General features: G+C 43.3%; 1 protein-coding gene across 2 annotated transcripts; it reads right to left on the bottom strand.

Annotated features, from left to right (window-relative positions):
- Window positions 1-572: 572 nt before the first annotated feature.
- On the bottom strand, window positions 573-16,008 carry HMGB1 (high mobility group box 1). Of its 2 annotated transcripts, none has more exons than XM_088460259.1 (5): window positions 15,901-16,008; window positions 9,547-9,708; window positions 3,288-3,433; window positions 2,769-2,943; window positions 573-1,230 (listed from the first exon to the last, which is right to left on the bottom strand). In XM_088460259.1, exons 2-5 carry the CDS (start codon window positions 9,694-9,696, stop codon window positions 1,069-1,071), a joined length of 633 nt encoding a protein of 210 aa, XP_088316385.1. In that variant the 5' UTR covers window positions 9,697-9,708; window positions 15,901-16,008; the 3' UTR covers window positions 573-1,068. The 2 variants fall into 2 exon arrangements, with proteins under 2 accessions (XP_088316385.1, XP_088316384.1); XM_088460258.1 differs by lacking the exon at window positions 15,901-16,008 and adding an exon at window positions 15,725-15,818.
- Window positions 16,009-24,438: the final 8,430 nt, after the last annotated feature.

Here is a 24,438-nt window from a genome sequence, read left to right as displayed (position 1 = left end):
AGACTTGAATCCAATTGAACATCTCTGGAGAGATCTGAAAATGGCTGTGCACCGACGCTTCCCATCCAACCTGATGGAGTTTGAGAGGTGCTGCAAAGAGAATTGGGCGAAACTGCCCAAAAATAGGTGTGCCAAACTTGTGGCATCATATTCAAAAAGACTTGAGGCTGTAATTGCTTCCAAAGGTGCATCAACAAAGTACTGAGCAAAGGTTGTCAATACTTATGTACGTGTGATTTCTTAGTTGTTTTTTTTAATTAAATTTGCAAATGTTTTTTTTGTTTGGTTTTTTTCTTTTCTTTATTACACGTTTTGGAATAAGGCTGTAACACAACAAAATGTGGAAAAAGTGAAGCGTTGTGAATACTTTCCGGATGCACTGTAAATCACTTGTGTGTTTGTACAAGCCAGTTCTTCTATTTGCTGATACACATTAACTATTTTTAGTGTTTGTTTTTGTTGGCGGTTTAGGGTCATCTGCATTTGGACAATCATAATTAGGAACTTTGCAAGAAAGCATAAAATGCTGAAGGGATCTGTGTATTCCAGAACAAACAACACGAACAGTAATATAAAAAAAAAAATTGTTTTTATTTACTTAGAAGCAATCATAATGTCAACAAGGTTGCAACTTTTTTTTTTTCTTTCTTTTTTTGCAATTACAGAGTGGTATTCATTTAAAACAGAACAACAATTATGATGACAACTGAAGATGAAAAATGAACAACATCCCCATATAAACTATTTTGTGCTGTGCACTAAATTATGAACTTGCTGAAATTTACCATGCCAATTTACAACCCCCATACTATACCAGGCAAGGTTAGTGGCAAGTGAAAACCACTAAAGATAGGGAAATCTAAAAACACATATGGTAGTGTGTTAACTATACAAGAAGAAAAAAAAATTACAGGGGAAGGGTGGAGGGAGGGAGGGGCAGGTACGGTGGACACTGTACAGTTTAAAAACAAAAACGTACACATTCTTATTTCTTTTTGCCTTTAAAAATGAGTGAGCTGTGTACAGGGGATTTAAATGATATATAGACAGAAATTCTCATGGATAGGTTTATTCATCATCGTCATCATCTTCCTCCTCTTCGTCTTCCTCCTCCTCGTCGTCATCTTCATCATCGTCTTCATCATCCTCCTGTTTCTTGCTCTTTTCAGGCTTAGCGGGAGCCTTTTTTGCTGGCTCGGGTTTACCTTTGGCCCGATATGCTGCAACATCCTAAAGGAAGTATATAGAGGAAAAATGTAATACAAACAAGCAGAAGGACAAGATTTTTTTTTATTTTAGCAGATCAACGATTTCCACTATGCACATATATTGACGTGTCTGGTTTCACCCAGGTAAACATTGGATGTTTACTCTTTCCATTTCCTTAATACCATTTTAATTTAACTTATATGCTTACTTCCTTCTATGTCTCTGGGGTACAGGAGCGTGGTAGTATCCATTTAAATAAATTGAGTATTTTAAACTTTTTTTTTTCAATATGATTGAATTAAAGGGCTGGAGAACTGTACAATAATGAGTGTCGTCAGGCAACACTGAAGCATGGAGGAGGTTCCTTGCAAGTTTGGGGCTGCATATCAGCAAATGGAGTCGGGGATTTGGTCAGGAACAATGGTGTTCTCAATGCTGACAAATACAGACAGGTACTTAATCATCATGCAATACCATCAGGGAGGCGTCTGATTGCCTCCAAATTTATTCTACAGCAAGATATTTTTTCCACACCTGCCTAAACCTTTTGCACAGTGAAAATATATATATTATATATATATATATTTTTTTTATTATTTTTTTTCAATGTACCTTGACCACCTATATATTGCCAGTTGTAAATGGCTATTACTTTCCTGGTTTTAATAATCTTAATTCCATTACTTACACAGACTGGTATTTACAAACCTCATTCATTACTGAGACTTCACAGCTTGATGGCTCTCATGAGATTTACGCTAATGCAACCTCTCTTATGGATCGCATTAGCGAAAATATGCTAATGTTTTCCAAGCCTCTCAAAGCATGGGGACGCCTATTGCTCTCTTCTTATATCTGTCCAACGACGTGCAACAGCATAAATATCGGGAACATCAAGGCAGATCGGGTTGCAACGCAACTTCTGAGTGAAGTCTGACCTGCCTCAAAACACTGCATCTCTCCCAACACACAGAGAGCTCTCATGCTGCGAAGGAAAATCAAAGGCTAATGTATACACGCCCATGACAACAGAGTTTAAATGGTCCCAACATGCCTGCATTTACCAAGCCACCCCTCATTACCTCCCCCCAACTCTGACTACCTGTCAATCACTTTGCGAGTAAATCCTATGAGTAAGCGTAATCGCAAAGCAATCACTGCGCGTGCACAGTGCGGCTTTCACGCATGCGCAATGGCTAACAATCGCTCATTCTGCGTAAATATTTAAATCAAGCCAACAGTCATCGATGTACAACAGACAGCTGTCTGAGAATCCACTGATGCAATCAGAAACCTCAAAACTGTTGTAAGGCCAGATATAGGGTCATCAGTAGGTACTGCCATTTAGGACAGAACAAACAAGTACTTCTATGGGAAACCAGAATTATACACACACAATTTGGATAGGAAGATGTTAAAACTACAACTTGCTACTAAATATACAACTTTGTTTGGAGATTTTTTATTTTTTTTTAAAAGATATAACATTATTTATTCAAATGCTTCAAAACTATTTTAGGATAAGTCACGTTAAACATGATATTGTACAGTAAAATTACCTTTTCATATTTTTCCTTCAGTTTGGCAGCTCTCTTTTCGTAAGGCAACTTGTCTTCTGATGGAGTATTATTCCACATCTCTCCCAGTTTCTTTGCAACATCTCCAATGGTCAAGCCTGGGTGCTCGCCTTTGATTTTAGGACGGAAGTCAGAACAGAACAAGAAGAAAGCCGATCTGCATGAAATGAAACAAAGGGAACCATGCTTAGGTACATCATTTGTCTGTAGGATATGTTGTTTTCCATCCAAACTCCTAAATTGTTAGTGCTAAACAGTGTCTTATTACAGCACTGCTGGAGCCATGAGCTGTATTCTGACCAAGGCCCTATGTTTATGGAGTTTGTGTGCTCTACCACTATGCGTGGGGGTTCCTCCAGGTGCTTGGTATCCTCCTACAGCCCACAAATATACTGGAAGGCTAATGAATTACTGTCAAAATAGATCCTAGATCGGAGTGTCCTTTTTTAATTTCCCATCAGTTAAATTTATCTTTTATTTACCCCAAAGCAATAAACTTACGGTGGTCTCTTTGGTGCATTTGGGTCCTTAAACCTCTTTTTTGTTTCTCCTTTAGGTGGTATATAAGTTTTCATTTCTCTTTCATAACGAGCCTTGTCCACTTTTGCCATATCTTCAAACTTCCCTTTTTCCTTAGCGGACATCGTCTAAGAAGCAAATAAAAAATATATCATGTCTATTAGATTCTCACAGAAAACCACACTGAACATTCTGTAACCAAATCAATCTGCTGTTCAACTGCAAGCTGATGTATGGGAAAATACTTAGTTAGAACAAGTCTCAAACATTAAGTGGCAACACACAACGTACCGTATACTCAACTTTCTACCACTCAAATTAAATATGGCTGTTGCAATTAACCAAGTAAAAAGAGAAAAAGATTAGTCATGAGTAAAAGTAGTATGTGGATTTACACCCATACACTTCAATAAATGCAGATTAGAAAACCTGTTACCTTTAGAAAAAAAATAAAATGTTCTTTTTGACTCATTGCCATCGTTCGTTGGCTAACCTGAAAATTAGATAGATTCAATTGAGCTCAAGGTTCCATCTGAACCTTGTTCTGCGCACATTGTGGATAATTGTAGGAGGGAAAAACCTTGATTGTTCCTCACAGCTAAATAAAACCGGAAGATTATCAGGTCTGTATAACCTGTCTTATACTAGAGATAGTAGAAATTTTTTTAGAACTGTTCCGAAACCGTTCAGCTAACTGAATTTGCCCCATGGTGAAACAATTGAATGTGTTCTGGTCACAAAATGTATGAAATACTCTGTCATGAAGGTTTATTTGACCATGGTCTGAGCATTTCATAAAAGGTGTACCCAGTTTCACTTTAACTGGGACCAGTAGCCAATCACATCAAAATGCTCACAACAGCAGAGTATTTCCAGAGACCATTCGGCTATTGATGGGGCACTGAAAACACAAGATGAAGATATTAAACCCTTTTCTCCAAATCTACTGATTGGGACAGAGACCCTTCCTGAAGAAGCTATTATTTATCTAACAAAATCCAAAGAAAGTTTCTCTATAGACACAAAAGAACAGGAAATTAAAGTGTAACAGAGAATGTGAAAATTGTCCTACAAGGGAAGGAAAGTATTTAATGTACAGTAAAACAAGATTTTTTTTTTTTTCCCAACAGGTGGCTCATGCCCTGCAAAACAATGTAAACTTCTGGAATTAGAGCAGATACCTGAACATTTAGATCCGAGACCCGGAGATTTTTTTAATAATTGTAAGAGTCTGCTGAGACAGAAAGTGGACTTTGATTCGCAAATGTAGGATTTCTAGATTCTATTCCTCGCGGAGGCAGGTTTTCGGGCATTCAGTATGGTTTGTATGACAGAATCTGAAAAACCCTATGCTTTCAATATGGAGGCCTCAACAGCCACCCCGTTAAAACAAGGTGATCTATTGTGGGGTGCATTATGAGTCCTTGGGACAGAAGGTCTGGTCTCAAGGCACAGGGGGTGTCAATTAACATTCCCAACACTTTAGAATATCATGTTCTGCTAGGCCAACCCGCAACAATGAGAATAACTCAAGCCTTCTCCCTCTTTATTCTCCTTAGAACTCTCAGCAACATTACCAGAGGAGGGAGTAAATAGACGCAATGATAGCCCCTTGGGGTTTCTTTCTATCAGATTGGGTGCCAAAACTCAAGTTCTGGAGCACCAGGTCGGTAATTTGTGATTATCACGACCTGGCCCTTGAGGTTTCTAGTCAGAGGACTGGGAGTCGGAGTGACTAGGTGGGGAGGCAGCAGTAGACGAGGAGGAAGTACATACAACTTCATCATTGGCTAATTCCGGGTGTTGATGAGACCTGACCAGAGGCGTGGAGTCTAACTCATTGGTGGTTTTCACTAGTGACCCCTCCAATTGGGATATGGGTTTAGCTGCACCCAATGAACAGGTCGCGGCCCCCCGATCAGGGACCATGGAATTAGCAACTGACAGGGAGATAACAAAGACAACTCAGTGGCTGGAGATTATAAATGGTGAATATCGGCAATCACCGATATAGAACAATGAAGTATATCGGTAATGACCGATGTAGAATATCACTAGAGTGTATCGATAGTGACCGATGCTGAATATCACTGAAGATAAACAGTAGTGACTGATGTTGAATATCACTCTAGACTGTCGGAGGTGACTGATGCTAAATATCACAGAGAATGGTGAAGCGTACTGAGGACACAACAGCATGGAGCCTGGAACAGCGATCCAAAGCTAGCAGCTACTGGAGAAGGGAAGTTGTTCAAGCGACTTCCTGTTTCCTGGAGTCCTGCTTTATACCCTTAGGTAGCTGTCCATTGGAGGAGAGTCAGCTGAGAGCTGGCAAGGCTACCATTGGTGGAGGATCCGGTCAGGTGAGAAAGACAACATGGCTGCGCCCATGACCGCCACCACGGGAACTCCGATATGGAGTGGAAGTCAACAAGGCCCCAGGGATAATACTCAGCGTGCCACTGGCCGCACCTGGTGTCTGAACGTACGGCTTGTCAGGGGAAGCCAGTGCCGCGGTGAGTAATGACCGATCCCAGGGTGAATCCTGACAGCGATGTTGCCTGGACACCTTCAAATCTACATCCGGCAGGCAGCATCGATCTACAAGCATCTGGAAAACTTGCAGGTGAGAGACCATTCCCCCCAGATAGATGGCTTTCCTGCTCAGGTAGTCTGCCTCCCAATTGTCCTCACCGGGGATGAATACTGCCAAGAGGGACGGAACATGGAGTTCTTCCGACCTCATCATATGAGCAGTCTCCCACATAGCCTATGTGCTCCCGTTTTCCCCCCTAGTGATTCAGGAATGGTACTACCTTAGCATTGTCCAAATGAATTCTCAATGGGGAGGCCCTGGTGCAACGCCTGAGCACTGAGTAGAGCATTTTATAATGCCTGGAGCCACAAGACCTTTGAGGAATCCAGAAACCCTGGAACATATTGTGAAGGACAACTGCTCCCCAACCCCCGAGATTGGCATCCGTTGTCACTAGAACCCAGTCCCAGAGGGAAAACGGTGTCCTCTGGTTGAGATTGTAACCACCACATCAGTGACAGTCGAGTCTCTGGAGACAGTTTGAGGAGTCTAGATATCGAAGTGGGACAGAACCCATCTTCACCTAAGAGTTCTCCCTGAAACTGTCTGGAATATTTAGAATATGGTGCCACCTCGAAAGTGGCCACCATCTTTCCAAGAATGGATGGATGCTGACATAACATGAAACAGAATGGTCTGTTTAAAAAGAGAGATAAAAATATTTTCCATATCTAGGAAGACTCTTGCTCAATGTTGTCGAGGGGTCATTCACAAGAAAAACATGTTCTGAGAAGGAATAAGATCGGATTGTTTTAGATTGAGAATCCATCCGTGAGATTGTAAAATATTTTGGGCCTAATTCAGAGGTGCATCAAAAATGTCGATGTTCACATAGTTGAACAATTATTTTCTACTGAAAAACCCCTACGACGCATGATCCATACACAAAATGGACTTATGTGCAACTCTGAATCAGATCCATTGTCTGGTGATCACCAAACACTACAGAAACCGTAAAGAAATCTTCAGAACTGGCCATCCTGTATTTTCATTACAGAATGTGGGCTCGATTGAGACCTGCTTGCAAGATGCGTTCGCACGCAGCCCAAGTATGAACATCGGCAATCGCACAGTAAGGCATTAGCACGCCCACTACGTCTTTGCGTGCGATCGCGCTGTGTATGCAGACACCCACCAGCCTGTCTTAAGACACCCACGTCATCTCCAAGAACTGTACAACACCATCGGTAACATCGTGTACCATCGGGAGCGTTCGCAGCACTTGTGGCTGACCATGACATGCCGCAAGCACTTTGGTGTAAAAATCAGCCAAGTGAAGTGTACTATGACGCTGTGCCTTATTTATGCATGCCTCTGAACCGGCGTTAAGACACTCGGGCACGCCTGCGCTTGCCCCACTACTCCCCCTTTTTCATCGACCAACCCGTCACCACCCACAATGGCTTGTCCTGTCACTCATTCAGCCGGGCTGGCTATGCGAAGCGAGCGCTTCCCGATCGCTCGGACTGGTTCGTGCACGCGCACTGCTTACGCATGAGCACAATGCAAACATCTGAAGTCTACGTGCGAACGCTTCTTAGCAAGCGGGTCTTTATCGGGCCCTGTGGTCGATGTATCAAGCAGTGAAGAGTAGAGTTGTTGTCCATAGATTTGGTTGCTATGGGCAACTATTCCACTCTTTTCACTGCTTGATAAATCAACCCCATAAAGAGAAATAAATTTTCAGATGGACAGAGTGGAAACTATGTTTTAAATAGAAAAGCAGACGGAGACTTTTTGTAACCCCTGGAAGAGCTATATAGGAACATGCTCTCTTCCCATGCAAAGAGTGAGTCAAGCCGAGTACACACTAGACGATATGTCGTTCGATCCTGCGGATCGGAGCGACATATGGGTATATAATTGAGTGTGTACCCATGATATGCGCGTTTCCTTGGGTCTCTAGTGACAGCGGCCCTACTGCAAGGCAGACGGGGAATGTCGCTAAAGATGCCATGCTGTAAAATGCAGTATGACACACACTCTTCCTCCCACCCCCCCCCACCCGTCGGATCCGGCATTGGCAGGTGTGTATGCACTTGCCGCATGCAGGGTTCAGTCGCGTCGATCTCGTGCTGGGTACACATCGCTAAGTGTGTACCCAGCATTACAGCAGTTTATGCCTCACTACCTGGTATAAACTTAAGAGTGCTTGCTGGAGATCCACAGAATCTAAGGGCCTGTTTCAGCATGGATCGCAATTGCAACCACATACGCAGATCGGTGCACCGCAGTGCGCAGGTCAGCATTGCGATTGCACACGCAGACAGGAATCCAGATGGGACGTCAGCGTTTGGTGAGGTGAAAGTGGTTGGAGAAACGCAGGTGTGCCTGTCTGTTGCATGGGCGTGCATTACAATTAGCCACAGCATGAGTACTCACTGCGTGCGACAAGACTTGAAATTTTTGAGACAGGTCTAGAGCTGCTGTAATTCTGATGTTACCGTTGTATACGCAGGACTGCAACGTATTATGGATGTGAGAAAGCGATAGTGGGCATCTCTATGCTGGCTGAGCGGTCGAAAACAATAGCACATTCAGACAAATGAATTGCGTGCGATTACGTAGCCGTGATCGCAATAGCGATCTATGATGAATCAGGCCTTAAATTCACTAGGTGGGGGGGGGGGTGCGACATTTTATCCTGATTGCTGGTTGTCATTTTGACTTCATATACTGCTATGAGTGATTTTTGTCGATGTTCTACACATTTAATATACCTCCTGGTTCTTATGTTACATTATCAGAGGGTACCACTTTATTCTGTATTGCAAAGTCTTGTGTTCTCATCATTTGCTGTACAACAGAGAATTGACATGAATGGTAACACGGAGAAGTTAACAAGGAGCCAGTATCTCCAAAATTCAGGTTTCTTAAGGAGTTCATACACTAAATGGCCAATGTCACAGCCCCTGATCTGATTTGCCGATCCCCAATGATCAACAAAATCAAACAGGTTAGAAATTCATGATTAGACAATGCTGATCATTAATTTTTAGTCGTAATTGGCGAATCAAGGATTTCCAACATGTTGGATATTGCAGATTTTTGTTTTTTGCTCATATCTGTGTAACATAACTTCAACCATATTTATACCCCTTTCAGACATACTGAGATTCCCGGGTTTTTGGCCTGCCTCAGCCAATTTTCCTGGGTCTTGCGTATGTCTAAAAGGCACCAACCCCGGAACACGTTCCCGGGTTGCCGACCATTAATTCACCAAGATTTACATACTTTATTTTTGTGAAACGAATATGCAGTACAAAATACTTTTTTAAAAGTTTCAGAACTTTAATTTCATGCGCATTAATGGGTGTGAATTAGAAGCATTTGACGAATTAGATGTGGCCTGCAGCGGTTATCAGCTCACAACTTGCACAAGAGTTTGAGTACCCACATGTTAAGTATCCATTCAACCCTTTTGTCGTAAGGAATGCAGGTTGACTGGAAAAAATAAAACATGCATCGCTAAAAGATGAGCATGTGCACTAATAAAAAAAAAGAGCAAATTGTGGCTGTAAAAAGCCACACCTGAACCTGAAGGAAACCAATAGCTGTGTTTTGGGTTTTTTTTTTTTGGGGGGGGGGGGGGGGGGGGTTAGATTGTAACAAGACCGATATTCATTTCATGCAAATTATCTTTACCTTCCATCTTTCTGAGCACTTCTTGGAGAACTCTGCAAAGTTCACAGATGCATCAGGATGCTTTTTCTTGTGCTCTTCTCTGCAAGTCTGCACAAAGTAAGCATAGGAGGACATTTTTCCTCTTGGCTTCTTGGGATCACCTTTCCCCATTTTAGTAATGTTCTGCAAGAGATGACAGTTTGTATTTAAGTACTATAAACCATAAAAGCTCAATGCAAGTCATTAATATTGCTGTATACCTGCATTTGGACTCCACTTTTGTCATTATGATTTACTTGTCAAAAAACAAAATGTATTAAATGCATTATTGCAGTTAATATCCTAACTACATTTTAGGGTATGCTGATGTATTGTTTTTGTTAGTCACAGAAGGTAGGATCCAGTTTCATAAGATACTAAGTTTTACTTTAACAATATAAAAATTCACTGTGTATTGCCTAGTTAATGCGATAATATACTGGGAAATGTTGTAGATGTAATGCTGGGTATACAATAAATCAGGGGTGGGAAACCTTTTTTCTGCCAAGGGCCATTTTGATATATGTAACATTATTTGGGGGCCAGATACAGGCCACGCCGCCTACATGCGATGTCACAGGGACGGGGCCACAATCGCCGGTGATTACAGCAAAGCCCGGAACATCCTCAGGATGCTCCGGGGAGCTGTAAGGGTGGCGGTTTGGCCATCTGAAGCGTCTTAAGGACGCTCCAAAGGGCAATGCTGCCTAGATTCTGGCTGCAGGGTGCCATTCTGGGCACCCTGCTAGCCAGATGAGGCTAGCAGAATAAAAGCTCAGAGGGCCAGACCAAATGATACCGAGGGCCTTATACGGCCCCCAGGCCTGAGGATCCCCATCCTTGACCTAAACGATGTGTACCCAGCACAATCTCGTTAACGACGAGATCCTGCTTGGGTCCCAGCATCGGCAAGTGGATACACACTTGTCGATGCTGGGAGCGACGGAGGGGCCATGCTGCATTCGGCAGCATGACCCCCGCTGGCTAATCGCCCTTCGGACCTGCATGCAGGCCCAACGGACGATGTTGCTGACGACCCGCAGGAGCACGCATAGTCAGCAACATAGCTGATACAGACTGGCCGATATACTGTATGTCGTCCGATCCATCATGTAGTGTGAACCCAGCTTAAGTGAATTGTACTCTTACCTTTTCCTTCAGTGTTAATAGTTTGAAAAAATATAGGACATTACTTACTATACACAAAGTAAGTGAGCCATATAGCACTTATTCAACATTTTTGATTCTTTTTAACTGCATACCACCTCATGGTAGCTCCTTGTCAGCAAATGCTGAAATTGAAAAACTGATTAAATCAATATCAGAATACTGGTTTATTACTCATGTTTATGCATTTTCTCCCTAGTCAAATTTTATTTAAGCTTTCATACTGACACAATGTTGACCGTTTGTGAATAAAATACTAAGGCCCATATTAAAATATCAACGATGTGCAAACACAATGCGTTAGAATACTGTACACCAACATTGCTTATTTTCCTACACAACTGTATACAGTGAGGAAAAATTGGCACTATTGAGTGCAACTGAATTGTTACATTATTATAATAGTCTGTCACATGACAAACTCCCATATGAGGGAAACAGCTGGATTCTACATAGTATACATCATTGACAGCAGATTTGGGCAGTGGCGTCACTAGGGGTGCAACTGCACCGGGGGTCACCCAAAATGCTGGCTCCTCCTCAGTGCCCGGGAGCCTGGCGGCACACTAATGTTATTGTGCAGCACCCGACTCCCGATTACTGAGGAGCTGGTAGTGCAGGGAGAGTCTCAGGGGGAAGCCCAGCATCTACGGGAGTGCTGGGCACCCCCCCAGAGTGATGAAAGGGAGGGGGGGGCACGAGACCACACCCCTTGTACACAAGGGCACACCTCCTTTTTGGATGTAAACACAAGAGGTCTATTGGCCACGCTGGGAATCATCAATCCCAGTGACATCACTGGATTTGAGTACAGTAGTACTGCAGGAGGCACTTATGACAAGGTTTAAAACTAAGCAAGTATGAAATAGGTGCACAATTATGCGAGGCAGCGATATATAAATAAAGCAAGAAACAAAGACTAAGGGGAGATATTCAATTATTTTTTCCCGCGCCATGTCACGCCTAAATAGCTGTTTTACGCAACTAAAACCGGTCTGAAGTACTAGTTAGTACGCCGAAGAAAACATTTTGGGTGCCCAAAACCAGGACTTTTCGCACACCTCAGGAGAGTGAAAGTAGAAATGTGTCCACCGGGTGCATTCGCGCCTGAATAGCGCAACAATTGGATTGCTCCAACGGGCACCTATTATTGTGGCGCAGAAAACAATTAATTCCCACCCAAGTCTGGTAATGTGTTCTATATGTTGGCAGCGAAGGGTAACATGCTTTGATTATTTTTACCCTTAAGGGCCATATCCAATTAGCCGCGATAAATTACCGCGGTTAATTAGCTCGCCCGGGGCTATCCAATTAGCCCCGTAGTCGGCCTGACAACAGCACTTATCAGGGTTTTTTTTTCGGGACCTGATGTGTCCCGAAAAATAATCCATGGTAAGTGCCGTTTTTTCGCCCTAAAAAAGGTGAGAGCACATAGGGCTGCGAGCTTATTGCGGCTACTGTGTGTTAACAAGCGAACTATCCTATTAATTTGCCGGAATTAATGGGATAGTAAGAAAAAAATATCGGCGAAAATCAAGGATTATCGGCGAAACCCCCCCGTTTTTCGCTGATCGCGGGGATCAATTAGCACCCGAACAGTGTTCGGGGCTAATTGGATATGGCCCCAAGTCCACAAGTAAACAAGTTAGGTAAAAATTATTGTTTCATTGTTATTAGGAGAGCAGGATCCAATGAGGGATGGACTTTGGCAATGAGCAGAAAATGCTCTGTATTTTTTTTTTTTTTTTTTTTAAAGTATGGTAAGTCTGAACTGAAACGAAACAACATATCAATGGTATTTGACATTATTACAATAGTTCCAAAACAAGGCATAGGGGTCTATTCAGAAATTTATTTTTTACATAAAAAATACGGAAACTATGATTTCCGTATTTTTTTAATGTAAACCCCCTATTCAGCAATTGGATAATGGAGAAGATAACGCAATTATCTCTCCATTAATTCCCTGCTCGCAGAGTACCGCACTGTAGGGACAAGCCATTGATCTCTACAGTGCGTTAACGCTTTTTGCTATTCAGCAAAGCAAAAATCGTTAAATCACTCGAAAAAAAATTCCTTTATATAACGCCTTTTCAGAATGGCGTTATATGAGGAAAATACTTAAATATCCCGAAAACTGCAGGGACATATGGAAATTTTCCCATAAGTCCTGCCAGCATTTTGTAACTCCGCCCATTCTCAGTGCCTGGTTTCCTCTGATCGCCGACAGGTAATGGTGCATACACATGGTCAGATTAAAAATCGTACATATCTGAAAGAAAATCTGACATGTTTCCCTGCAACGATGAACGATGTGCGTTCCCGTTTGTCAGATAACGATATCTGACATCTGATGTGTTTGCAGTCAGATTTGGTCGATTTTCATTCATTTTATTATCAAAAATCGTTCATAGTTCATCTGACAGATCTGACCGTGTGTATGCACCATAAGTCCAATTAGAGCATGTTAGACCTGCCGAAAGAGATTGACATGTGTATACAGGCTTTATACTAGCCTGTATACATATATATTTATAAATGTTAAATATAAAAGCACATAAATATACATGTATACAGGCTAGTATAAAGCCTGTACCAACGTCAATCAGTTCGGACAGGCTGGAGCTGTACTTTCCGGGTCGGCAATCACCGCAAGCAGGGACGGAAACTGTTCCCGAGCGCATGACTGAGCATGCGCAGAGAAACTAACAGAAGGGATTGTTTTCGGAATCCCGAAAACTAATGCCTTCTGTGACATCGCAGGGACAGCGTGTTACCGCAACCGCTGTCCCTTCACAAAATATTGCTGAATAGCAGCAATAATTTATCAGTTAATAAAAACTTGTGACGATAATAATAATATTCTGGGCAACATTGTCACTGTTGCTGATTACACCTCTGTATCAGTTTAACTTGTCTTCTGCAATGCTTGAATAGTGAATTAATGTGCCAAGCTTTGTTTTGGTTTATTAACTTTTCTGAAATATTAATTAATCCAGTACTGTTCCCTCATCAAAATCACAAATATTGCAAAATACCACCTGAACTTAAGCAAGGAGGATGCATGGGAGCATGGGTTTGATTCCCCCTATGGCTGTGTGGAGTTTGTATATTCTCCCTGTGCTTGCGTGGGTTTCCTCTGGGTGCTCCGGTTTCCTCCCACACTCCAAAAATAAACTGGTAGGTTAATTGGCTCCCAACAAAAAAAATAAATTAAACCTGGTGTGCAAGTGTGTCTACATGTGGTAGGGGAAAAAAAAAAAAAAAAAAAAGATTGCAAGCTCCACTGGGGCAGGTACTGATGTGAATGGCCAAAATATGCTCTGTAAAGCACTGCAGAATATGTGTGCGTTCTATAAATAACTGGTTAATAGTATAGACAGGTGACTGTCACCTATCACAAAACTTAGCGGCTTGACGGTATATTTTAAATATGTTCATTTATAAGAAATAAATTTGTATGACGCTGGTTTACACTGCAGAACACAATCTGACATTCTATTATAGATTACTGGTGCAAAAAGTAGTACGTTAGTGAGGGAACAGGCCAGTTGTGTGCGCATCCTGGGAATGTCCTGTGTTTGGAATACTTCAAATGTTACTCATCCCTCAGCACAACCCGTGATCCACCACATGGGATACAGGGAAAGTCTGTGCAACTCAAACTCAACAGGGAACGCTGGCCGCCTGTGCGGCTCTTGTGGGATTACAAAATCTGTGTACAGCGAGCTGGCAGGCTATCCTGGAACTTGTAGTTCTACATCTATAGAGCAGCCTGTCACCTAGCCAGTAATTACTTTGCCATAGACTAGGCAATGTTGTGGTTTATTTTAGCTGTTCAGGTACCACAAGTCCCAGCAGGCCCATATCGTCTCCCAGGGCGACTGGCTCCATCTGGCATCGCTGGTCCATTAGAGAGAGGAGAGAGCTGGAGAGAGTGAGAGTGTAACCACCACGTCGTACTATTAGTCAAGAAATGGCGCAGCTCCAGGAAGGAGGAGGGAAAGAAGGTCAACAATGACAGTCTCTGCTCCTTCCATCTTGTGAGTGCCGCGTCCTGATGAAAGAAAGTCCCCTCCAAATACATCCCTCCGCCGACCTGTGCCTGTGTGGGGGCGCCGGGGGAAGGGGTTAGGGGGGCGCCACTGACGTGCCTGCCCTGCATCCCAAGCCCGCGTTACATACAGCGCTGAGGGAAGGAGGCTATATTAGCCGATTACACAGCACTGCGGGGCTGGTAGGGACGGGCGCGCTTGCTCGCTCCCCTCGGCCGCGCGCGCCGCCTCGAGCCCGACCGCGCGTGCCGCCCTCTCTCTATCTCTCCCTATTGTTGTGCTGCCGGCGCGCTCCCGCGCCCGTGTGTGGTCATAATAACCCACCATGTTATACAGAGACAAGAGAGAGAGAGCTCGCGCACAGAACCGCCATCTCAGGGACAGGGAGTGCGAATACACGTTATACACTCTCTCCCCTTATCTGTGAGGGTGATGGGGGTATAATAGTCACCTCAGCTAGGGCTGGTCACCTGTCACACCCGCCCGCCCGGCTCACTTATTCCCATCCCCCCCACTGCCTGTTTTACACCCTAGTCAGCCATGTTACGGTGGCAGCCTCTGAGGTAAATTAGGGGTTCATCTGCTAGCTAGTAACACGCCCGGGTGCGCCCGCTTTTATAGCCACCCGGCGAAATAGGGCGATACTCCCCCCCCTCCCCCTTTACTGGGCTGAATTTGTTACAGCCGCTTCCTGTCACACAACATGAGGGTGTCAGCGCCCGGCTGTGGCAGTACATCACCCGGGGAACCCCGATTTATAAAAAAAAAAAAAAAAACGGGCGTTAAAAGTTACCCCATTACTTTGTGCGGCAGATAAAACATACAGAGGATCACACCGGGCTCCGGTGGCGGAGTACAACTTCGGGTCACCACTTCTCTCTGAGGCGAGAGGAAAAAATAAAAATGACCCGTTATAGAGTAAATTTGCCCGTAATCACCATTGGTTTCGGGTGTTTATGAGATTAATCCCCTCGACGGCCCGGGATTATTTGACGTCTTCCAGCGGATTCAGACGGCTGTACTGATGTCCCTCACCGCCCGCTATACTTACCCGGCTTGTTCCCAGCGCATAGACATTGCCAGTCAGTGTAGTTAGCTGGTGCCGTGTACTCACCCAATGCTGTGCCTATGGAGCGCAATGTACTGCAATGGCTGTGAGAGAGAGCGGGATCGATACGCAGCCTCTTCACTTCTCCCAATCTGTAACATTACTCTTAGCTCAGGCCGGCGCTGATTGGCCGCCGCCAACTCGTCCCCTCTCGCCATTGGCCTTCGAGCCTCCATTGTCCTGACCAGCGGCCGACGGTGATTGGGCGGCATTTAGCCAACGTCACTGGAGATCAAAACAGCGCGCAAATACGAAATGCATCTTCAGTGTGTGAGGCGCTGAGGCGGGAGGGATGCGGCTGCTAGTTACACTGTGTAATGCGAGTCTGCCATAGTCCACACAGCCCGGTGCAGGGAGGGAAGTAGCGGGGACCTCTCTCCAGTACGGGGCTATGCCATGCTAGGGAACGGGTGGCCAGCTGCCACGCAGCACCCGTGCCCACCCTCACCCCCCCTACCACACCCTGCAGCCATCTGCATATACCGGAGAAGAGTAACCTTTTATCCGCTCTCCTTCCTATGCTGGCTCCGCCGTCGTGAACGCGCACAGTGATGAGACCAGATGGGATATATGGGAATGCAATGCTGAGAGCCTCTTATGCACGTAACCCTTGCAGGCAGCAGCATGTCCCCCCTCTGCCCATCACCTACATGCTCTATAGGTGTATATAATGCAGGCATGGGTAGTCTGTCGCAACTTCCTGGGTTGTGGAACTAGAAGTCCCAGCACGCTCCGCTTGTCATATGCTGCCTGGGCATGCTGGGACTTGTAGCACCTCAAGAGTTAGGCACAGATTGCTAACCTCTAGCACAGAGTAATGCTTTATAATACAGGGCACTGGGATGATGAGCGGGAACATGCAGCCAGCTGGTGGGTAACGGGGCAGAGATCAGATGGGATCTGGGAGACTATTCTATTTGTTGCTGGTGCGAAGACCCATAATATACTGTGGCGGTACAGCAGGTGACCTGGCAAATAGCAATGTCTTCTTGCTACTGTTATTGTCATGATCAACGCACATTACTGTGCACGATATCCAGAGTCTACACATTGCCATTATTCACTAATATACTGTTGTCTGTAGGGAGGATGTCTGGAAGTGGCTTCAGCCGCGTATGGGTAAGTCACTGGAGGAGGTACGTATCCCCTATGTACAGTTGTACATGCGCTGGGGGTCCGATGGTGATTTTCTGGACACAGGGATGTCAGTGACACATCAATGTGGCGAGGTGCCCGAGGAGAACCAGCACCGGTCGCCTTTATGCTATTTTGAAGCTGTTCTGTAACGTGAGTTAGGACCGGGGGCAGCTAGTAAAGGACTCGTATCGCAGATCTCTGCACAAGCCCGAGTCATCCCGCAACGTTCCAGAACGTCCAATGTAACAACTCTTGCAACTTCCAGAGTTCTTGGATGTCGGCGGCATCGCGCAGCCTGTACAGTATATGATCTTCAGGGCGTACAGTATATGATCATCAGGGATGATTGCACTGTATAGGGTGATGATATTGGACACTTCGTGAATCTGACACCCATCTATTTGCACTAAAGATCGAGTGGAAAATAAGATTTGTAAATGAGATGCTGAGTAATTGTTTCTGGGGAAGCCGGTTATGTTCGTGTTGCCTCGAATACGTTGCAGTCGTCAGAATGAACTCGGTGTCACACAGTTATCGCAGCATCGGAACTCGGCCACCTGGACAGCAGTCGTGTTAGCTGTATTCCTGTTGGCCAGTGCTAAAGCAACGTTAGCATCTACATTTTAATAGAAACAAACCAAAGTACATACATTTTATAAGTAATTTTAATTTTTTTTCATATGCGTTTTTACAATAAAGTAATTTTTTTTTGTATTTGCATGTATGAAGTTCTCTGTACTTTTCTTTGGCGTAAGACACCCATCCTGTAGGAAACTTACGCTAAGTGATTCTTCCTGCTTTTTGGGGTTTACTCAGCAAAAGTGACGATGTTGCCCAGAATATTATCGGGCAACATCAATTATTATAAAATAAGTAAGCTATGCAGCTATATTTTGCAGCAGGGACAGCGGTTGCGGTAACACGCTGTCCCTGCGATGCCACAGCTGGGATTGTTTTCGGGATTCTGAAAACCATTCCTTCTGTTTGTTCCCTGCGCCTGTTCAGTCATGCACTTGGGAACACTCTCCATCCTGGCTTCCCGGTGACCGCGGAGGGGTAAGTACAGCTCCAGCCTCCCAAAACTGATTGATATGTGTATGCATGCTTTATACTAGCCTGTATACATGTATATTTATGTGCTTTTATATTTAACATTTATATATAAATGTTAAATATAATAGCACATAAATATACATGTATAAAGCCTGTATACACAAATCAATGAGTTTCGGGGGGTTTAAAAGCCTCTAAAGTGACTTACCTGCTGCCGATCACCGGGAAATAAGGACGGAGACTGGGCGGGCTTACAAAATGCTGCAGGGACTTGTGGGAAAGTCTCCCTCTCCCTGCAGTTTTCGGGAAATGTAAGTATTTTCTTCATGTAACACCATTCTGAAATGGCATTATATAAAGGAAATATTTATCAAGTGATTTAACACTTTTTGCTTTGCTGAATAGCAAAAAGTGTTAAAGCACTGTAGAGATCAATGGCTGATCCCTACAGTGCGGAGCTCTGTGAGATGGGAAGTAATGGAGAAGATAATTGCGTTATCTTCTCCATTATCCCCTTGCTGAATAGGGGATTTACATAAAAAATACGCAATCATAGTTTCTGTATTTTCTATGTAAAAAATTATGAATTATAACTTACCGATAATTCAGTTTCTTCGAAAGCTCTATGGCAGCCATAACACTGGGTTAGTCCTCCATTTCCCTAACGACAGACAGGAAGTTTTTTCTACAGGGACCTCCCACTGGGTGTATATATGCTACCTCCTCCCTTTCCTTAGTGTCTTTTGAGTGTCTCTTCATCTTCTCTGTAGAAAAAACACAATTCCCGGAGGGTAATCTAAAGGCTGCCATGGAGCTTTCGAAGAAACTGAATTATCGGTAAATTATCATTCGTAATTTTCTTCAGCCTCCATGGCACCCATAACACTGGGATGTACCCAAGCTTGCATATACAGTCGGGTGCATAAATATTGGGACATTGACAGAATTTTCATATTTTGGTATCACCACCACAATGGCTTTGAAATGAAACAAACAATATGTGCTTTAACTGCAGAATTTCTGATTTAATTTGAGGGTAATTACATCCAAATCAGGTGAACGGTGTAGGAATTACAACTGTTTCTATATGTGCCTCCCACTTTTTAAGGGGCCAAAAGTAATGGGACTATCAACTCAAAAGCTATTTCATGGACAGGTGTGGGCTATTCCCTCGTTATTTCATTATCAATTAAGCAGGTAAAAGGTCTGGAGTTGATGCTAGGTGTGACACTTGCATTTGGAATCAGTTGCTGTCGACTCTCAATATGAGATCCAAAGAGCTGTCACTATCAGTGAAGCAAGCCATCATTAGGCTGGAAACTCAAAACAAACCCATCCGAGAGATAGCAAAAACATTAAGGGGCACATTTATCAAAGATCATTTGAGGTAAATTCCCCAAAAACACCTGTTTTCGGGGGTTTACCTCAAATACTAAGTATCCCCCAAATGTATGAAGGAGGGACCGCAGCAGGTATCTCCGATACCTGCTGCGATCCCTCCATTGCCGCCGGCAACCCCCTCCTCCATAGGTTTCTATGGGGCATGTGATGCTGCCAAATGTATCAATATCGGGAATGTGAATCTGCAGATAGCGTTAGCCGCTGTGTCCTATGGGCACTTACCGCATTTGAGCCGGCGGAGGGATCTGCCAGATCCCACCGCCGGCAATGGGCGCCGCTCATGTGCAGTCCGCGGGACTGCGCATGCGCAGCAGCCCGGAATGCGCTCCGGCCACATCGCAGGGACGGGCTCTTTTCGGAGCCCGTCTCCGTGCATGTGCCGGGTTATACATTCGGCCGGTATGATCGCATTTTGCAATGCGATCATGGGCGATTCTGCATGCCCTCATCGCATTGCAAAATGCGATCCTTAATAAATGGGCCCCTAGGTGTGGCCAAATCAACTGTTTGGAACATTCTTAAAAAGAAAGAACGCACCGGAGAGCTCAGCAACACCAGAAGACCACGGAAAACAACTGTGGTGGATGACAGAAAAATTATTTCCCTGGTGAAGAAAACCCCATTCACAACAATTGGCCAAATCAAGAACACTCTCCAGGAGGAAGGTGTTTATGTGTCAAAGTCAACAATCAAGAGAAGACTTCACAAGAGTGAATATAGAGAGTTCACCACAAGATGTAAACCATTGGTGAGCCACAAAAACAGGAACACCAGATTAGAGTTTGCCAAACAACATCTAAAAAAGCCATTACAGTTCTGGAACAACATCCTATGGACCAGTGTTGGCTAACCTTGACACTCCAGCTGTTGTGGAACTATATATCCCAGCATGCCCTGCCACCGTTTTAGCATGCCCTAATAGCAAAACTGTAGCAGTGCATGCTGGGTTATGTAGTTCCATAACAGCTGGAGTGTCAAGGTTAGCCAACACTGTTATGGACAGATGAGACAAAGATCAACTTGTACCAGAATGATGAGAAGAGTATGGAAAAGAACTGCTCATAATCCAAAACATCCCACCTCATCAGTGAAGCATGGTGGTGGTAGTGTCATGGCGTGGGCATGTATGGCTGCCAATGGAACTGGTTCCCTTGTATTTATTGATGATGTGACTGCTGACAAAAGCAGCAGAATGAATTCTGAAGTGTTTCGGGCAATATTATATGCTCATATTGAGTCAAATGCTTCAGGACTCATTGGATGGCGCTTCACAGTGCAGATGGACAATGACCCGAAGCATACTGCAAAAGCAACCAAAGAGTTTTTAAGGCTAAAAAGTGGAATGTTATGCAATGGCCAAGTCAATCCCCTAAATCCGATTGAGCATGCATTTCACTTAATGAAGACAAAACTGAAGGGAAAATGCCCCAAGTAGAAAGCAGGAACTGATGACATTTGCAGTAGAGGCCTGGCAGAGCATCACCAGGGATGAAACCCAGCATCTGGTGATGTCTGTGCGTTCCAGACTTCAGGCTGTAATTGCCTGCAAAGGATTTGCAACAAAGTATTAAAAAGTGAAAGTTAAGCTGCATACACACACAACGATTTTTTTAATGAACGATTTTAGTAAACGATTTTTTCCCTTGAAAAAATTTACTAAAATCGTTTACTAAAGTTGTTCATTTACTAAATGTCATGAACGATTTTTATGAACTACAAACGATTTTTGCATATTCCCTTAATGAAAATTGTTGAGTTGACAAGTCTGACTGAACTACAAACGTGAACGCGCATGAACGATAATCGTTCATCGTTTGACTGAGAAAGTGAACGATTTTTGCAAACAATTATCGTTAAACGATATCGTTTAACGATAATCATTAAAAAAATCGTGTGTGTAAGCAGCTTAAGATTTAGGATTGTTTAGTTTGTCCCATTACTTTTGGCCCCTTAAAAAGTGGGAGGCACATATAGAAACCGTTGTAATTCCTACACCGTTCACCTGATTTGGATGTAATTACCCTCAAATTAAATCTGAAAGTCTGCAGTTAAAGCACATCTTGTTTGTTCCATTTCAAAGCCATTGTGGTGAATAGAGGCCAAAATATGAAAATTCTGTCAATGTACCAATATTTATGCACCTGACTGTATAGGGTGGGCCAAATACATATGTATATATAAGAAAAAATACATTCAAGACTTTAGTCTGATGCAAATCTATTTATTTAAGGCCCTTTGAAGAACTTGACTTCCAAAGTGGGGGTCTGCAATATGCAAAGCATAATGTTTTGAGAATGTATGTATAGAAGACCAAGTAGCTGCTTTGCAGATGTCCACTGTTGACGCCTGAGCCTTTCCTGCCCATGAAGTTGACACTGCCCTGGTAGAGTGTGCCTTTATAATTTCTGGAATCCTTCGTCCTTCCTTATATATGAAGACAATCACTTCTCTAATCTATCTAGCTATAGTTTGGTTGGTACACAACCTTTCCTAACTCCCGCAGGAATCACCAGAAGATGTTTTGTTCTTCTAATCTCCTTCACCCTTTGCAAATATACAGTAAGAACTCTTACTAAATCCAATTTATGAAGATTCTTTTCTTCACTTTCTGGATGAGGAAAAAAGTTAGGTAAAATAATATCTTGATTCAAATGAAAGGCGGACACTACCTTCGGAAGAAACACCGGATTAGTTGTTACGACCACTCTGTCTGGAAAAAAAATAAGAAAAGGTTCTTTTGCCCATAATGCCGTTAACTCGCTCACTCTTCTGGCAGATGTAATTGCAATTAGAAAGACTACCTTCCATGTTACATATCTCAGAGCCACCTCTTCTAATGGCTCAACGGTGCCTTCATCATAGCGTTTAGTATAAGGTTCAGATCCCAAGGTGCTACAAACGACCTTATCCGTGGTCTAATCTTCTTTATGGCCTGACAAAACCTCTTGATTAATTCTTCTGACAACTTTCTCTCTAGTAATACACTTAGAGCTGAAATTTGAACCTTGATAATAGCCACTGCCAGGCCTTTCATAAAACCATCATAAAAGAATTGTAACACCTGTGGAATGTCCACGGTCAAAGGTCCAGTTACCCCCTTTCTCCAGACAAGAAATGTTTTCCATATTTTATAGTACACCTCTGATGAAAAACCGGCCCCTGACTCAGCAGATCCACTCTGCCTGGTATTGTCCATGGCTCCTTTACTGACATCCTCAGGGCTGTTGGGAACCATGGTCTTCTCGGCCAGTATGGTAACACTGCCACCACCTCTACCTGATCTTATCTTCTTGAGTACCTGAGATATCAAAAGGAATGGTGGAAAGATGTATCCCAGGTGAAACTTCTACTTTATTGATAATGCGTCCACTGCTTGTGTCCCTTCCATCTGGTACCTGGAGAAAAACCTAGGGAGTTTCGTATTCCGGTTTGTCGCCATTAAGTCTATCTCGGGTACCCCAAATCTTATTATTTCTTGAAAAGCTTCTGCATTCAACTCTCATTCTCCTGATAGGATCTCCTTGCGACTCAAAAAATCGTCTGTCATATTTTCTATCCCTGGAACATGAACCGCTGAGATGGACTGAAGATATCTTTGCGCCCAAGACATAATTCTTCATACTTCCTCCATCATACTTTTGCTCTTGGTGCCCCCTTGATGATTCAGGTAGGCTACAACAGTCATATTGTATGACAAAATCTTCAGATGAGAACCTCTGATCTGTTTTCTGAAATACATCATTGCGTTCCAGACTGCTCTCATTTCTCTTAAATTTGATGATAGCAGCCTCTCCTGGGGAGACTATTGTCCCTGTGCGATTAGATTTAAAAGATGTGCTCCCCATCCTATTAAACTTGCATCTGTAGTGAGTCTTAGATACTCCAACTGTGCTAACGAGGTTGATCTTTGTTCTTTTGTCAACATCCTCCACCACATCAATGATTTCTTTGTGTGCTGTTCCACTCTTACATAATGGTTTAGGGACAATCCTCTTAGGGTAAACTTTAGGATATTCCACTGAAGATCCCTCATATGCCATCTTGCCCATGGTATAACCCCTATGGTCGAAGACCTCATTCCCAGCAGAGAGACCGCTGTCCTTTAACTGTATTTTTTTGTATTTTAAGACCAGACCAATCATTTTCGGAATATTTGCAAATCTGTTTACTGACAGAGTAATTTCGTATCGGATAGTATTTATTTGTACCCCCAGGAACTGTAATTGTTGTACTGGTATCAATCTGCTCTTTTCCCAGTTTACTATCCATCCACTTAGCTGCATGACTTCTAAAATCTTGTCCTGATTGCTTCTTATCTCTGATGCGGTTCTTGCTGAAATCAGGATGTCGTCCAAGTATGGCCACATTGACAAGCCCTGCTTTCTTAGATATGCTGTTATCACTGATAAGACCTTTGTAAAAGTCCTTGGAAATGATCTTAGTCCGAATGGTAGGCATGTAAACTGGAAATGACTGTTTTGAATACAGAACCTTAAATAGCTTTGATGCTGAGGCCAAACTGGAATGTGGAAGCGTCTCTTAGATCTAATGACATTAGAAAATCTCCTCTCTTTACTCCCATTAGGATAGTTTTTAAAGTTTCCATCCGAAACTTTCTTGTCTGAAGAAACTAATATTGTTCTGAACTGCCCCCATGTTTTCTGTACCAGAAACATTTGGGAATAAAATCATTTTCCTCTTTCCATCTGAGGTACTGGTTTTATTGCTTGCAAGTTGATTAACTTTTTTGTACTTTCCTTCATAATCTTTAGTTCAGATATTGGAACTTGTGAGACCAAAAATCTGTCCTCTCTTGGTAACTTCTGAAATTCTATTTGATATCCTTTTGAGACTATTTGCAAAACCCATCTGTCCTGGGTAATTGTTTCCCATATTTCCACAAATTTCAGCAGTCTGCCCCCTACTGGAAATCTGGGTTGACACTGAATATAG

The sequence above is a fragment of the Taudactylus pleione genome, unplaced genomic scaffold, assembly GCF_031769625.1.
Source record: "Taudactylus pleione unplaced genomic scaffold, aTauple2 ptg000043l, whole genome shotgun sequence".
NCBI lineage: Eukaryota > Metazoa > Chordata > Amphibia > Anura > Myobatrachidae > Taudactylus > Taudactylus pleione.
Note: the sequence above shows the minus strand (reverse complement) of the source record. Positions and strands in the feature narration are given on the sequence as shown.

Excerpts from the sequence above, each read along its gene's own strand:
- HMGB1 (XM_088460258.1), bottom strand. Across the intron at positions 3,434-9,546 it reads AGTGCTCAGAAAGATGGAAG|ACGATGTCCGCTAAGGAAAA; the intron begins GTAAAGATAATT and ends TTTGCTTCTTAG. Across the intron at positions 2,944-3,287 it reads AATGCACCAAAGAGACCACC|ATCGGCTTTCTTCTTGTTCT; the intron begins GTAAGTTTATTG and ends CATTTCATGCAG.